The following is a 16,393-nucleotide window of genomic DNA, read 5'->3' as shown; positions in this document are numbered from 1 at the left end:
ATTTGCAAAATAAAAAAAAACAAAGCAAAAACAAATCCTTGCAGGACCAGCTATTACCTATTTTTAAAGGGACACTCCACTGGGAGTTTCTCTTTCAAAACTGTCTTGCAGTCCTATAGACGTAGAGTCCTGTCAGCTCACTAGAAATCATCTCTCTACTCCATAGCACATTTCAGGCTCTCATGCATTTTCTGCACTTGTATATATCGTGGGACCTTCTCAAGAATATAGACACAATCAGTCATGGATCTACCTTTTGAAAAGTGGGCCATAGATTCAAATGCAGATCCTGGGAAAAGGACGGTGATTAATGTTGGCATCACCCTCCCACCCCATTTCGGATGCACCGAACCTGCTATATCAATGTTGCGGCGCCGAGATTTACCTCCATGGCTTTCTTTAATTGCTTAGCATCATACTGGGCCGGTGTCATCATAAGTCCAAGGGCCACCTTCTCTAGGGTGCCCGAGAGCTCTGACTTCAAGTCTGCCATCAGATCCTTCCAAGAAAGAAAGAAAGGAAAAAAAAAAAAAAAGACCATGTGAATAAGCAGAGTGAAGAGGAGGAAACGAGTAGCCTCTCCATATAACCAATTAAAAAAAAAAAAAAAAAGACAGCAGCTACTGGTGTGACTGGAGAAAGGAGAAAAAAGTTCAAGCCTAATTGCAGGATTAAGCCATTTTGCTGGAATAAAAATTGCAATGATGGCAAACAAATAGACAGGTATTCTATCTGTCTCAGTGTCTCGTAAACTTTGAGAGCCGCGGCACACTAAATTAGCAGCCGCGGCTCGAGGGCACGGAAACCCTCCAAGGGCAGCTTGAGGGCACGGAGGCCCTCCAAGGGCGGCTCGAGGGCACAGAGGCCCTCCAAGTTCAAGTTCAAGTTCAATTTATTTATTATATTCCGCAAATATAAAACCAAAGGTAAATCTAAGCAGTTTACAGTGTCACAAATTAACTTTTCATAAATAAGCTGCTGCATAACAGACCACAAATCCTATAACAAAATTAGCACATGTCAAATGCTAAGAAGCCCTTTGTATATCTATGAGCTTCTTAGCATTTAGCACATGCTAATTCTGTTAACGTACAATAAGCTTTAGTAAAAGGGGCCCAATGAACTATGCTATAATGTCAGCACAAGTCAGCTGACATGCAAACTTGTTCTAGCGTAAGGCACCCACAAAATTGGGTGCAAAAAGTGAATTAATCTCTCGCAATGCCTAATGCACTTTGTTGTCCTGCTTGTCTGTTTCGATTAGATTGCATGAACTGTTGAGCAGAGACTGTCTCTTATGTGTTTAATGAATAGTGCTACCTACATGTAGCACTATAGAAATGATAAGTGGTAGTTGTGGTAGTTATTGCCTCAGCCCCTGAGTGGAAAGCATGCATAGACAGACTAATGATACTTACCCTGCCAAAGTGTGATTTAAATGCTTTTTTGATCTCTTGTCGCTGAGCATTACTGCGCTGGGTAATGACATTAATGATTGTATCTTCATCAGTACCTGAAACAGAACCAGCCAAGTTAATAAGCGTCACCTCCCATTGCATACAATGAAATTTGTTCTCATTTGAGCTTTGGCACAGTGTCTAGAGAATAACATGGTGACAGAATTTGTCACCGTCTCCGTCACTGCAGGAAACCATCCTTGTGTCATTCATTAAGGAGAGAAGGAAGAATGGGCACAGCCACTGACCCTCAAGCCTTGCATTGAAGTATGCTGGTGTAAAAGGACTGAGGTTGAAATAGACACTAAAGAATGACAGTCTCTGGTATCCAGAGCAGATATTGTGATGTCATAATGCCTCATTCCACCAATGCCCAAGAGCAAATCACATCAGTGATGTCACAATGGCTTCATTAGCCTATACTTGGCTCAAATAAGAATCAGAGCATGAATGGGCTCAGCCACTGACCCTCAGGCCTTGTATTGAAGAATGCTGGTGTAGAAGGACTGAGGTTGAGATAAGACACTAAAGAATGACACAGGATGGTTTCCTGCGGTTATCCGCAGGGACGGAGACAGTGACAAATTCTATCACCGTGTCACCTCAATGTAGACACCCAGTACTAGGCCCTAATCCGACTGTCCTCTCTAATGAAAGCCATTGTACTGTATAAGCATACGGCACAGCAAGGTTTTTCATTTATATTATGCTGACATTGTGAATATTATGTCTGTTATGGCTGCCTGTTAGGATTAACAGTTTGTACTCTCTTGTCATTTATCAAATTTTTATTATATGACTAGTGTTTAAGCCTGTTACATTAACGGGTGCTAGAATATATGCCTGTCTGTCTTTCTTTATTTATGTCTCTCTCCCTGTTCCTGTCTTTTTCTTCCTTCCTTTCTGTCTCTCTGCCTCCTGCTATTTTTCTCTCTCTCTCTCTCCCTGGCCTCCTTTGTCTGCCTGTATTTCTTTCTGTCTCTCCTCCCCCCCCTCCACTTTCCTTTGCAGAAGCAGCAGCGGTATTTCCCTTCCCCTCCAGGTCCCTGCGAAGCAATTCCCTTCTCTTACGTGAGCTGTCCTGCTCCGTTCGGCCCCTCCCTTCTCTTAATGCGATTTGGCCTGCTCCGTTCGGCCCCTCCTCCTTCCCTTCCCGCGGGCTGGCCTGCTGCGGCCGAAGGTTAGTTTTAAAAGTGCTGGTGGCGGCTCCTCTTACGCTGCTGATCCTCCTGAAGAGCAGCCTGCGATTGTCTACAGTATTGTGCTGTGAAACTGTACATTTTTTATACTCTTTCATGCTAGTCATATTTCTTGGATTCCATTTGCCTGACTCAAGAGTTTACCTCATTAATTGTATCCTGTGCTTATGTTTAATCATGTCAGTTGTTATAGTGTTATGCTAAGCTGTACACCGCCTTGGGTGAATCTCTCCATAAAGGGGGCTAATGTATCCCAAGAAACGTACAAAGACCAACCCAATGCTCCTTCTTCCTCAGTAGTATCATCGTGCATCCTACTTACCGATTCCCTTCATTGCCTTCCGCAAGGTCTTGGCGTCGTTGTCCGCATGGAAACCGGCAGCCGGTTGCACAGTCCCTTTGAGCTATAGAAACATTTGGAATCCTATATTATATTATCGTAAGAGAGTTTTGCCTTTTTTTTTTTAAGGAAAGAGGAGGGAAAGCACAGCTCTCAACTTGCAAGCAAAGGTGAAAGTGGCTAGTAGGATTAAAGCAAGCTGATGAGGTATAAACACTTCCTTATCTCTGCTTGGAAACCTGGGAGATCTAACTACACTACCACTGTATTAAAAAAAAAAAAAAAAGACTAGACTGCCTCCAGGCAGATCTAAACTAAACTAAACCTTAGGAAAATATACCGCATCTTCTCTATAAAGATAGAGCTTGGCACGGTTTACAGAAAATGAAAAAGAATACAATAGGGATAGGGATAATATAGACCAGGGGTGTCCAACCTGCGGCCCAGTGAAGTATTTTGTGCGGCCCCGATTGAGTGCGATGCAGTGTTTTCCTCTGCTGCCCCCTGGTGTTTACCATCTTGCCGGCTCCCTTCTCTGTCTTGCTGCAGCGTTTGCACATTTGTGTGGCCCCAGAAACATTTTTTTCGGCCAATGCGGCTCAGGGAAGCCAAAAGGTTGGACACCCCTGATATAGAGGGAGGCGAAGATCACAATTTTGAAAAAAGCCAAGTTTTCAGATGTTTTCGGAATAATTGGAGAGAGAGCCCAGATCACGCAACTGGACAGGAAAATTATTCCAGAGCTCAGTCATTTAGAAAAGAAGAGACTTCCTTAGCTTTCCAATATAGATGACGCTTTTCAGCGTAGGGAAAAATAATTTAAGTTTTTGAGTTGGTTTGGTAATCTCAGATCTTGTAGAATTCCAAAATATAGGAAGGAAGGAAAGATGCCACGTAAGATCTTAAATGTAAAGCAGGCACATTTGAAATAGACTCTAGAAATAATGGTTCATAATCATTTGCACGCGGGACTTCGGCGCACCGACATTGCAGTGCAGACAAATCAGCGCAAGACTCCAGTGCGCTGCCTAAAAAGTTACTTTTAAAGAACTCCGACGCGGGGTGTGAGTGGGGAATCCCCCCCCCAGTTTACTTCATACTCTTCGTGCTGCTGTTGGGGGGGGGAGGGTTTGGGGGTTGGAATCCTCCATTATAGAGTAAACTTAACTTTTGCCCGATTTTTTAGGAAAAAGTGAAGTTTTCTCTATAATGGGGGGGGGGGGTTGCACCCCCACCCCCCCCAACGGCAGCGCGAAGAGTATGAAGTAAACTGGGGGGGGGATTCCCTACTCACATCCCGTGTCGGAGCTCTTTAAAAGTAACTTTTTCGGCGGTGCGCTGGGGTCTTGCGCCAAATTGTCTGCGCTGCAATGTCGGTGCACTGAAGTCTCACGCGCTTTTGTCCCATCACCAAAATAATTGGGAGCCAATGAAGTTTTAGCAAAAGTGGAGCAATAGATCTCTCTGTTAAAATGCAAATCTAACTTATTTATGAAACTTTGCAAACCCCTTCCTTGAACTGGACAAGTCACCCAAAGCAGTGCGCAGTGGCATAATAAGGGGGGGAGCGGTCTGCCCCGGATGCCATCTTGGCGAGTGTACTGGCATCCTTCCTCCTCTCCGTCTTCCCACTCCTTTCCACTTCTTTCCCCCACCCCCACCCCCACCCACCATACCTCTGTCTCTTCACCGGCGCAAGCAGCAACTCCAACCTGCTGTTCATGCCAGCATCAGCTCTCCCTCTGATGTCACTTCCAGGTCCCGTGCCTAGGAAGTGATGTCAGAGGAAGCGCCAACGTCAACGCGGGCAGCAAGCTGGTGATGCTGCTCACGCCAGGGAAGTTAAAAGAGATATGGCATATGGAAGGGGTACGCTTGGGGGGAGGGGAGGGGAAGGAGCAGGGGAGGGGCGCCACCATCCCAGGCACCTCTCACCCTCGCTACGCCACTGGCAGTGCCAAAAATAAAATAGGCACAACTGTTATATACTGCCTTCCTTGAAGCAGAGTTCAGTCCAAGCAAGTTCCATCAGAGCAGAATAATACAGTGCTCCCCCGAGATTCACGGGGGTTCCATTCCAGGAACCCTTGCGAATCTCGAAAAACCACAAATATGGTTTTTCATGGGGGAGCCTGAAGAGGGCAGCGGGAGAGGGCAGCAGGAGAGCAGCTGGAGCGACGCGAGCGCAGGAAATCACTCGTGGTTTGTTCCGACCGCCTCTTCCTGCACGAAGCCGGGCCTTATCCAATCAGGATCGGGACCGCGAACAACCGGGGGAACGCCGTAATTAAGTATAGCAAAATTTTGTAAGAATAAAATAACAGGAAAACAAACAAGATTGACCCTTAATCCCACAGGAAATGCAAAATCCAGCGAAAACGAAGACTCTGTGGAGATGGTGATGTTCAAGATGCAGGCTTTATTTACAAAAGTGCAATTTGATAATCCACATAAAATATATCTAATCTAATCTAATCCTTAGGTTTGTATACCGCATCTTCTCCACGTTCGTAGAGCTCGGCACGGTTTACAGGAGATGTAATAGGAAGGAACTACAATAAAGGGTTAGAGGTTGAAGACTGAAGAATAATTAGAGAACTAGGGAAGCCAAATATGAAGAGATTTTGAGGACTATCAAAGTTGGAGAGAGGCTTACAATTTTTGAGAAAAGCCAGGTTTTCAGATGTTTGCAGAAAACTTGGAGAGAGCTCAAGCTCTGAAGAGGGGAGAGGCTCCAGAGTTGGAGAGAGGCTTACATTTTTGAGAAAAGCCAGGTTTTCAGGTGTTTGCGGAAAACTTGGAGAGAGCTCAAGCTCCGAAGAGGGGAGGTAAGGTTGTTCCAGAGCTCAGTGATTTTGAAGGGGAGGGAGGATCCTAGCCTTCCTGAACGGGAGATGCCTTTTAGCGAGGGGAAGGAAAGTATCAATTTGTGGAGAGGTGTGGTGGGTATTAGGGTTAGAAAAATTCCAAGTAAGAGGGATAAAGGGAGGGAGGATACCGTGTAGGATCTTGAAAGCTAGACAGGCACATTTAAAGTGGACCCTGGAGATTCTAGGATCTAAACCATTGAGAGGTGTGGATATACTGAAACCCTGACTGGCAAGGGGGCTATTCCAGGACCGCCTGAGAAACACTGTCTTAGAGCACTCATCTCTCTAGCTAGGGCTCCTTTTACTCAAGTGTATTCAATTTTGCAATTACTGTATTGAATACTAATGGCAAAAATTAGGTGCTGATAACTGCAAAGGCTCTGTGCTAGCCTTATACTAATAACACTGAGACAAAACACTTTGGGGGGGGATATTCTATAAACGGTGCCAAATCTTAGGTGCTAGTAGTTAATTGAGAAATGCCATTTAAAATGGTGAAAAATGGTACAATGAAAGTGTCTGCCTACACAATCGCGCCTACATAAGTACGATTCACGGTATAGATAGGCGGGGGAAACGTAGGCTTAGAAAACCTTGGCCCACATTTCTGGCACCTATCTGTCCCAGAGGCGCGATTCTCTCTAGGGCGCCATCAAGTGTTTGATATGTAATTGCTGGCCGGCACCGTATAGAGAATTCAGGCCTTCCTGCACATTAATTGCACTGCGGATAACACAAGTGCACTTATGCCACTTTCTTTTCAGATTTAGTGCACAATTCAACCCTGGGGCGTTACTTGAAGACATCTGACATAAAATTTTTAATCCAGAATGCCAATCCGTGTGATCTTGGAGAAATTGTTTAATCCTCCACTGTCTCAGGTGCAAATTTAGATTGTATATCCTCTAAGGCAGACCTTTTCAATTCAGTCATCAGGGCACTCCGAATCCCATCAGGTTTTCTGGATGTCTACAATGAATATGCATGAGATAGATTTGCACGCCAAAGAGGACGTGCATCTACCTCATGCATATTCATTGTAGATATCCTGAAAACCCAATGGAACTTGGTGTGCCCCAAGGACTGGGTAGAGAAACCCTGTTCTAAGGCCAGGAAACTAATTACTGTACCTGATGTAACTCACCAGTACCCTAATTTTGCAGTAAACTCTATCACCAGCAGAACTACTGATCTACAGGTTAATAAGGGGTCAGAGACAGCAGGATCTCTAAAACTGGGCATGTTGCAATTTATCAGCAAATACCAAGTTAGTAAAAATATTGTGGGTGGGGGGGGGGGGGTATTTCTACAGAACTGTAAGCGCATCAAGTCTCTGTTAGAGCAATGCTGCTCGCTCAAACATGAAAACCCACGCATTAACGGCTATTCCATACCAGCGTTTCCGACACCGAGAACAAGTTTCATTTGTCAGTTTTGCAGCCACTCCAGATGAAAAGAAGGAACAGTAACCAAAACTGGGGGCGGACACAAAATCCACAAACCTCCAACTGGTTGCTGTTCCTGCACTGTGACCACGGTGTGGAATACCCTTTAATGTACCAAATCGTGGTTATCAGATTAGCTGGGTCAGTTACACATGCAGAACTTGAAAGAAAAGCTTGGGGGGGGGGGGGTCAGTTGCAGAGCTGTAAGGCACGTGGGAAAGAAGCAAAAAAAATCAAGTGGTCCTAAAAGTCAAACGCAAGGAAGCAGGTAGCAGAAAAGGCAGGGCAGGCAATCTGTTCAAACCTCCAATTGAGCCACTGCACTGCGTTCCCACATCTGATAGGCCGCCTGGGCAGCTTCAGGAAAGAACTCGCCTGCAGCACTGGAAGGGTAGTCAAGAGGACACAAGGACAATCAGTGCTCCAAAACCAAGACAAAAAAAAAAATAAACTTACCGAGCACACAGACTGGGCCTGGACATCCTGTACTTGGAGATTTAGGGGTCCTTTTACCAAGGCGCACTAACCGCCTTAACAGTTAGCGTGCCTTAGCAAAAGGACCCCTTAAGAAATTACTGTAAAGGTTGGGGGAAGTGGCACCAGCTAATGCCCGGTTCACTACCGTGGTGCCACAGCAAATGCTGTGTAAAACCGAGTAAAGCTTCAGCTGACAAAAACTAATCGACTGTACCTACACTTCCCAAGTCTTTGGAGCTCCCCCACTGAGAAAACACAGGTAAAAGGAGACGAAAGCAGAGGCATATATGTATATATATATATATATATATATATATATATATATATATATATATATATATATATATATATATATACAGTATATATACAGTAAAACCTTGGTTTGCGAGCATAATTTGTTCCAGAAGCATGCTTGTAATCCAAAGCACTTGTATATCAAAGTGAATTTCCCCCTAGGAAATAATGGAAACTCAGACGATTCATTCCAAAACCCCAAAACTTTAATACATAATACTATATGTACTTGTATTGCAAGACCTCGCTCATTTAGAACAGTCACTACACTCCTGCAGTATCAGAGAGAGAGAAGAACCATCGGCTCAGTTGTGATGATGTGACGTGTGTATACTGTATGTACTCATTTTTCAAGTGTTTGCTTGTTTATAACAGTCACTACACTCTTGAAGTGTCAGAGAGAGAAGAACCATCGGCTCAGTTGTGATGCTGTGACGTGTGTATACTGTATGTACTTTTATTGCAAGACATTGTATTGTAAGACACCTGTTCCTGAAATACCTGAACAACTGACCTACTCTTCCCTCTCTCCTCAATATCAGTCCTCCCGACCTCTTACCCTTTTCCTCTCTCCCCTCTTAAGTCCGCATTCTGTGATATATACAAATTGTTATTATTATCATACTAGTGTTTAAGCCCGTTAGATTAACGGGTGCTAGATGTCTCCTGCTTTTGAACCTGGGCAGGGGCAGAGGCAGAGCCGTGGCGGGAGGGAGTGACGGTGGGAGAGCAATTTCAAAGCTTCAGCAGCGGCGGCTCCTTGACCAATCCGCGCTTACAACGTCCCCACACTTGTGGTCTGGCTGGCTCCCCCACCAAAGCCCTTCGCAGCGGCAGCCCCTCCCGCATCCGTCCCCGCGTCCCAAGCCTCTCCGAAGGCCGGCTCCCACGAAAATGGTACCCCTCTGTCCAAAGCCGCGGCGTAAGCCTCCCTCAAGACACATTTCAAATCTGACATATTGTAATCACAAAACAGAAAATAAAATTATTTTTCTTACCTTTTGTTGTCTGGTCATTATTCATATCATGTAGGGGTCCCAGGCTATGGTTGGCTTTTCATAACTCGCTTGCCAGGGCCCCTTCTTTCTTCTTCCCTCCCTCCATCCCTGCAGCTGAAGACAGGCACCTCCCCCCAGTGGTCTGAGACAGGAGGGAGCAGTTAGGACAGGGTCTGAGGGCAAAGAGGGGCTCAACAGCGCCCAACCACCTTTCCTTCCCTCCCTCCATCAGGTGCAGTGAATCCACCAATGTTAAAAGGAGCCGCGTCGAAATCGGAGGCCTGCCACTGCTGTAGCACGTTCCCCTCTGCCTTGGTCCCGCCCCTTCTCTGACATATGGGACCGCGGCAGAGGGAACGTGTTACGGTGGCGGCAGGGCTCCAATTTCAAAGCAGCTCCTTTTAACATAGGCGGAGCTGAACTGTACCTGATGGAGGAAGGGAAGGAACGGTGGGCCAAATTTCGGCAACGGCAGGAATTGTTTTGCGGGCCAAGCACCGTGAAACTTTGTTTCTTTAGGCAGCCCCGGTTTTTTACTTGGATTCAATGTGAGCCGGGTGAGGAAGGCCGCCGCAGCCTCGCGGCTAGGTAGGGGGACAACAATGGCGCTTATGCTCAAGCCCCCGCCGCAACTCCTCTCTCGATCCTGGTGCGGTTCGAGAGGGGAGTCGTGGCGGTGGCTTGAACATAAGCGCGATTGTTGTCCCCCTACCTAGCTGCGAGGCTGCGGCGGGGTTTCCATGGCAACCCGATCGCGGATCTCATTGTAGGGCCGGGTCTGGCGGCGCCATGTAGTGCGGAAGCGGGAGGCGGGACCTCAGCACAGCGCCGCCGGCCCCCAGGAGCTTGAGGCCGGCTGCGGACATGCCTGGCGTGGCATGGTGCAGGAGGAACAGTGATCGGTGGAGAGCAGGTGATGACAGTGATAGGTGGCGCGAGGTGGAGAGTAGGTGATGACGTAAAACGTGCGCATGCGCACTCGTGTTTTCGGGACGGATCAGGGAACACGTTTTTTTTAGTGCGCATGCGCGGCCTAGCATTTTATTATATTAGATTGTAATTTTCGCTGTACTTTCAAAATTGCACGGCCTTCTCCTAACAGGCCCACTTGGAAATTTCTTCCAATCTGTATACCTTATACTCTCGCTCAGCAAACTGTATATCTATAATTTTGCTTCTTCCAAGTTTCCAAGTTTATTAAATGTCTTGATTTATCGCCTATTCACATTTCTAGGCGATGTACAATATGTTCAAAAAGTTAATTAATATATCATTTACAATAAAAACAAACAATAAAGAAAATTAAACCTTAGGTGGGATTTAACTGACAATACTCAAACATAAGGAAAGTTATTTAATTCGAAAGTTACATACAGTTATTATGTTAAAAAAAAAAAAAAAATTCAAGGGAAATACATTAGGAGGGGTAAACAGTAAATTGGTAGAATTAAGTTGATAACGCAGAAAGAATTAGTCATTAATATATCTAATCATTAAATGCATCTGTAAATAAGAAACTTTTAAGATGAGCTTTAAATTTCCCTAAATTTTTTTCTAGTCTTAAGTAAAGTGGGAGGTTATTCCAGGACTGAGGGGCTGTTATAGAGAATATTGTGGTACGTCTTGTGTTAATGACTTTCAATGAGGGGATAGCTAAGAGATGTTGATCCTGTGATCTGAGAGATCTAGAAGAGGTATATGGTATTAATACTCTATAGATAAAGGCTGGAGTTTTAGATTCTAAAGTTTTATGTGTAAGTAAACATTGTTTGTAAATGATACGGTGTGCGACCGGGAGCCAATGAGCCTTCCTGAGTAGAGGTGACACATGGTCAAACTTTTTGGCATTATATATAATTTTAATGGAGGCGTTCTGTATTAACTGTAATCGTCTAAGCTCTTTTTGAGGCAAACCAATGAAAAGGGAATTACAATAGTCAAGTTTAGAGATTACGAGAGAATGAAGTAGGATATTCAGAGATTGTGTACATAGAAATTTTGATATAGATCGAATCTGACGGAGTCTGTAAAAGGTTGACTTGACCACTTGACTTATATGATCATGAAAAGATAATTTGTTGTCAAATATTACTCCTAAGATCCTAATGTTTTTGGCCATTTGCAAAGAAATACCCTTAATAGAAATAGGAAAAGAAAGTGTTTCGTCTTCTTTCCACGGAAAGAACAAAGTGTTAGTTTTCTGAATGTTTAAGGATAGTTTATTACTTTCAAGCCAATTTTGGATTTGATCCAGTTTGTTGTTAATTGTTACTATTTCACTTAAATTTTTGGTATGAATTGGATGTAATAGTTGTATATCATCTGCATACGCAAATACTGTAAATCCTATGGACTGACATAATGTCATCAGAGGAGCTAAGAAAATATTAAATAGGATAGGCGATAATATTGATCCTTGTGGGATTCCATAAGGAAGTGAATAACTTTCTGATGTTGAATCATTGAAAAAGACAGTTGATGAACGGTTATTGAAATAAGATTGAAACCAGAGCAAAACTTGGTCAGTTAAACCGATTGACTTAAGTCTATTTATTAAAAGACAATGATCAATAGTGTCAAATGCAGATGATAAGTCAAGGGAAATCAAAATTACAGAAGTATGGTGATCTAAGTGATAAATTAGAGACGTAGTCATACCAATTAGTGAGTGTTCCGTAGAATGATTTTGTCTAAATCCTGTTTGGTTTGGATGCAGTATATTGGTTTTTTCGATGTATTCTGTTAATTGGTTAAATATAATTTTTTCAATTGTTTTAGCTAAGAATGGAAGATTAGCAATTGGTCTGTAATTAGTTTTTATTTCTGATCCTATTTTTTGATCTTTAATAACTGGTCGTATCGTAGATTTTTTCCATTCTGAGGGCACTTTGCTTTGTTGTAAACTACATTTGATTAAAGTGTGTATATGGGGGCCAAATATTGAAAAGTATTTCTTGAGAATGATGGGGGAAATTGATTCATTGAATGTTCCTTTATGATTGATGGTTTTGATGATTAATTCTAGTTCCTTGAGACTGGGAACTTTGAACTGGGAACATTTGGAGGTAAGTGATAAATTAGGTTCATGATCTAATGATATTATAGATTGTTGTTGTGATGAAAAGCTATTTCTTATTTTTTTAATCTTATCCATGAAACTATCTGCTAATTCTTGCGCGGTTGGCTGAGATTTAATATCATGTGGAAAATTTTTTGATTGATGATTAATTGATTTTAAAATATTATATAGAACTGATGTGTTTTTAGCCTGTATGATTTGTTTAGAGTAATATTTTGATTTAGCCTGATTTATTTTGTTTCTATAATGATTTGCATGGTCTTTAAATTTTGAAAGATTTAATTGGTTTTTGTCTTTCCTCCATTTTCGCTCCAGTGAACGAAGTTGTTTTTTAATTAGTTGTTTCTGCACTCTGTATTTCCTCTGACTATCTGCACATTGTAACTCGCTGAATGTCCAGCTCTCTTGATTGTAAACCGCCTAGAAATCGCAAGATTGTGGCGGTATAGAAGAATAAAGTTATTATTATTACTTGCAATCCAGGGTTTTAATGTATATTCTAATTTGTCCCTTCAGTTTGTCCTTGTAGTTTGTCCTTGTAGTTTTGGAGATGGTAAACGAGTGATTCACATCTACCCATTCCACGCCTTCCATATTGCGAGGGTCACAACCTTCAAACCAAATCATTTACCTCTGTAGATGTCAACAGCCCCTTCTGAAGCATCATTAATTATTGAGAATTCTGTTCTCACTCAGAATATCAGATCCTCGCTCGGCCTTTGTTCTTGCACCAAGCTTGACCTGCACCCGATCTTAGCCCCTTTCAGCCTGAATGTTGAAAACCTAACCTCACCGGACAAAGGACAGCTGCTGAACCTAATGACTCTTCAGTCAGGGGGTCACGGGAAATACTGATATGAGTTTCCGAATTGACTCTAGGCAGAATTAAAGAATGGGATCTTCTCAGGGGAATTTACAAAGCATTTACACCAGTTCTAGCATTTCTTCATTGGCTTCCAGTTTCATCTAGAATTGAATTCAGTCCTAACAATGACACCCCTACCCCCTTTCTTTTATGAAGCCGAGTGAGGTAGTTTTTTTTAAAATTACAGGCCACGTGGTAAAAGCTCTGATGCTCATAGGAATTCTATGAGTGTTGGAGCTTTTACCACTGCGGCCTGCAATTTAAAAAAAACCCTTAATATGGCTTCATAAAAAAAGGGGATGGGAGTTAATTTTGAAAGCTTTGAATAAAGCAGCTCCTTCAGAATTGTCCTCTACCTTCAAAGTTTATAAACTAGCGTGATCTTTAAGAAGTCTAGAAAAAAACCTCCAAACCCTTCAGATTTTCCAACCTTCTGAACAATTAGTCTCCTAGAACTTCACTCTACTGTCTTCTAAGTGGCTGGTCCAAATTTGCACAATAGCTTACCTTTAGAACTAAAGAAAATGGACTCATTGATGATGTTCAGAAAGCAATTTTAAATCGGCCAGCAACAAAAAGGAAAAACAATCCACTAAATTAAAGCACAAGTAGAACAGTGGATTAAAGTGTGTAATACCTGGATGACATGGTCTGTTACAATTGTCCTCCATCTTTTTACAATTTCCGAGTTACACGGACTCCTGTGGAAGGCATAGGGCTCCTTTTACTAAGGCTATGCTTTTTAGCGCGTGCTAACCACGCGCTAAAAGCTAACGCGTGCATGTTAGTCTATGGGCGCATTAGCGGTTAGCGTGCGCGTAGATTTAGCATGCACTAAACGCCCGCTAAAACACTTAGCGCATGTTAGTAAAACGGGAGTGGGTGGGGTGGGGGAGGGGGATAGTGCAGAAACACGGACCGTAACGGGTTCTCTTTGTTAATATTGCTTTTGTGCCTCAAATTTTTATTGTTAGAGTTTTTTTTCCTTTACTTTTGTTTGATTTTTTTTTTTTTGCCTTTTCTGTGCTCATCCAGGTACTACACACTTTTATCCACTGTTCTTCTTGTGCAGAAAGCAATTAATAACATACCTTTAGGGGCCCTTTTACCAAGGTTTTTTCCAAGGCATCTGGGAGTCCTAACATACGCTTACTGCAGCTTAAAATGGCTGTGGCGTGGGCTGTGTCCCCCAGTAAAGTACACATGTGTACATGCTTACCCACATGCTAAAACGTTGATTTTTTTTCCCAAGGGGGAGTGTCTGTGGGTGGAGAGTGGGCGTGTCTGCGCTAATCAATTAGTGTAGCCACATTTCAAGTTTCAAATTTATTATAAATTTGATTGATCGCTTATTCAAAATTCTAAGCAATGAACATATCAGTAAAATTACAAAATTAAGGGGGCATGATAATTGATTAGCACACAATTAGAATGTAAGTCCTTAGGGCCTGATTCTATAAATTGCGCCCTAGGTTAGGTGCCGCTAAGGGCCCTAAACGTGAATGCCTAGCGAGGCCTAACTGAAAACCGCATGCAACCTAAATTGGTTTAATTGGCATGGTAATTGACCATGCAAATGAAGCTAATTTAAAAAAAAAATTTAAAACAATCGAGGCCCTCTTTTACTAAGGTGCGTTAACCGATTAGCGCGTGCTAACGCTAACACGTGTATGTTATTCTATGGACGCGTTAGTGCACGCTAATCGGTAAGAGCACCTTAGTAAAAGAGGAGGTAAGGGGAGGGTGGGGAATATATCTTTTGTTTGCAAAATGTTGGACGGGAGAGGGGTTTTATTTTTCTATTGATACTGATTGATTATAAGTGCTTATTTGATTATTATTATTTCTATGTATATTGTATTGCACTTTTTGAAAACTAAATAAAGATTTAAAAAAAAAAAAAATTGTTTTGTGATTTCCTTAGAACTTGAGATTGTGAGAAAAACATTTTTATTCAAATAAATAGATAAATAAAATAGATTGGCAATCAAACTGTTCTCCCTCAATGCAGTTACAAGCTGCTCCCCAATGCGCCTGCTTTTACCCGCACGAAGCTGTGGCTCTTCTGGGAGGTTAGGGGAAGAAAATGCCACAGGTAGATTGCATTTTAAAATGTGTGCCTCCGTTCCACTAACAAGCTGTGCAAATGTCTAGATATATTGTTGACGTGTGAACACTTTGAAAATTGCATGCTACTGTACGGTACATTCAGAGTGCAAGTGAGAATAGCCGCATTTTGTGATAGAATCCTACATCTTTTGGGGATCAGGCCGTTGGAATTCTAGCTCGTCGTGGACAGGTTTAGTTTTGAATTTTTCTTTTTGTTTTAAGGATGCCTTAGGGCTCCTTTTACAAAGGTGCGCTAGCGTTTTTAGCGCGCGCTGAAGATTAGCGCACGCTAACCCCTGCGCTACACGGAAAATACTACCGCAAGCTCTATGGAGGTATTAACGTGTAGCGCGCACGCTAAAACTGCTAGCGCACCTTCGTAAAAGGAACCCCTAGTATTATTTTATAGGCTTTATTTAGTATTCTTTTGTTTCTTTCATTTGTTTTTCTTTATTAGTAATCTTTTACTTATTGAATTTATTTGGTCTTCTTTTATTTTATTAGTAAGGACGCAATTGTTTATTCAGGTGCTTTAGTTAGATTCTGAGCCTTACTGGACAGATAGGGTTGTTTTTCCAAGTAGCTTATATTACCGTGTTTCCCCGAAAATAAGACCTACCCCGAAAATAAGCCCTAGTCGCTGGCGGCAGCAGCGCTCCCCCTGCGACCCCTCCTTCTCTCCCACCCATCTGAACCCCGACTGCGAGACGGAAATACAGTACCTTATAACAAACCGCATCGTCGGCAGCACAGGCCACATCGCGGCTTTCTCACGCCCTCTGCCTGTTTACCTGGACTGATCATCTCACAATGCCACTGTGGATCACCAGAAGAAACCCTTAAAAGGTGAATTAAAGATGGAAACTTACTCATCGTCCCCTCCACAGAGATTGAGAAGGGCGTGCTTGTAGTCTCCTGATGTGTCATTCTGGAAAAAAAAAGCCAGCAGACAAGAAAGTTCCTTTACAGCCCTGTTACGTCTTTAAAGAATACTTAGTCTGCAACTCCCTTCATGCGTAATGCGCAAAGCTGATTATTTTAAGTCAGCTGAGAACTCTCTATGCAATATACTTCGGAAGGGTAGGTCCTCTAGAAAGCAGAACAAAGCAGAAAAAGCAGGGAAGGGACGCCATACGTCAGCCGCAGAAACAATTAATTTATTACAAGCATATAAACAATAAAACCATATACAATTAAATGGCTAAAAATAAAACATAAGGCAAGCTTCGCAGAGAGTTCTTTTTGTGCTTGGCCCATTTC

At 42.8% G+C, this 16,393-nt stretch overlaps 1 protein-coding gene across 2 annotated transcripts in view; it reads right to left on the bottom strand.

Moving 5' to 3' along the window:
- ANXA6 (annexin A6) overlaps positions 1 to 16,393 on the bottom strand; it is a 96,958-nt gene that overhangs the window by 31,149 nt on the left and 49,416 nt on the right. For both annotated transcript variants that reach the window (XM_033927135.1, XM_033927136.1), the window contains exons 13-17: positions 16,003 to 16,061; positions 7,616 to 7,694; positions 2,979 to 3,060; positions 1,419 to 1,513; positions 386 to 499 (exon numbers count right to left, since the gene is read on the bottom strand). In XM_033927135.1, the coding sequence (XP_033783026.1) occupies positions 386 to 499; positions 1,419 to 1,513; positions 2,979 to 3,060; positions 7,616 to 7,694; positions 16,003 to 16,061 (429 nt within the window). The remainder of the gene's footprint in view (positions 1 to 385; positions 500 to 1,418; positions 1,514 to 2,978; positions 3,061 to 7,615; positions 7,695 to 16,002; positions 16,062 to 16,393) is intronic.

Source organism: Geotrypetes seraphini, chromosome 18, assembly GCF_902459505.1.
Source record: "Geotrypetes seraphini chromosome 18, aGeoSer1.1, whole genome shotgun sequence".
NCBI lineage: Eukaryota > Metazoa > Chordata > Amphibia > Gymnophiona > Dermophiidae > Geotrypetes > Geotrypetes seraphini.
Note: the sequence above shows the minus strand (reverse complement) of the source record. Positions and strands in the feature narration are given on the sequence as shown.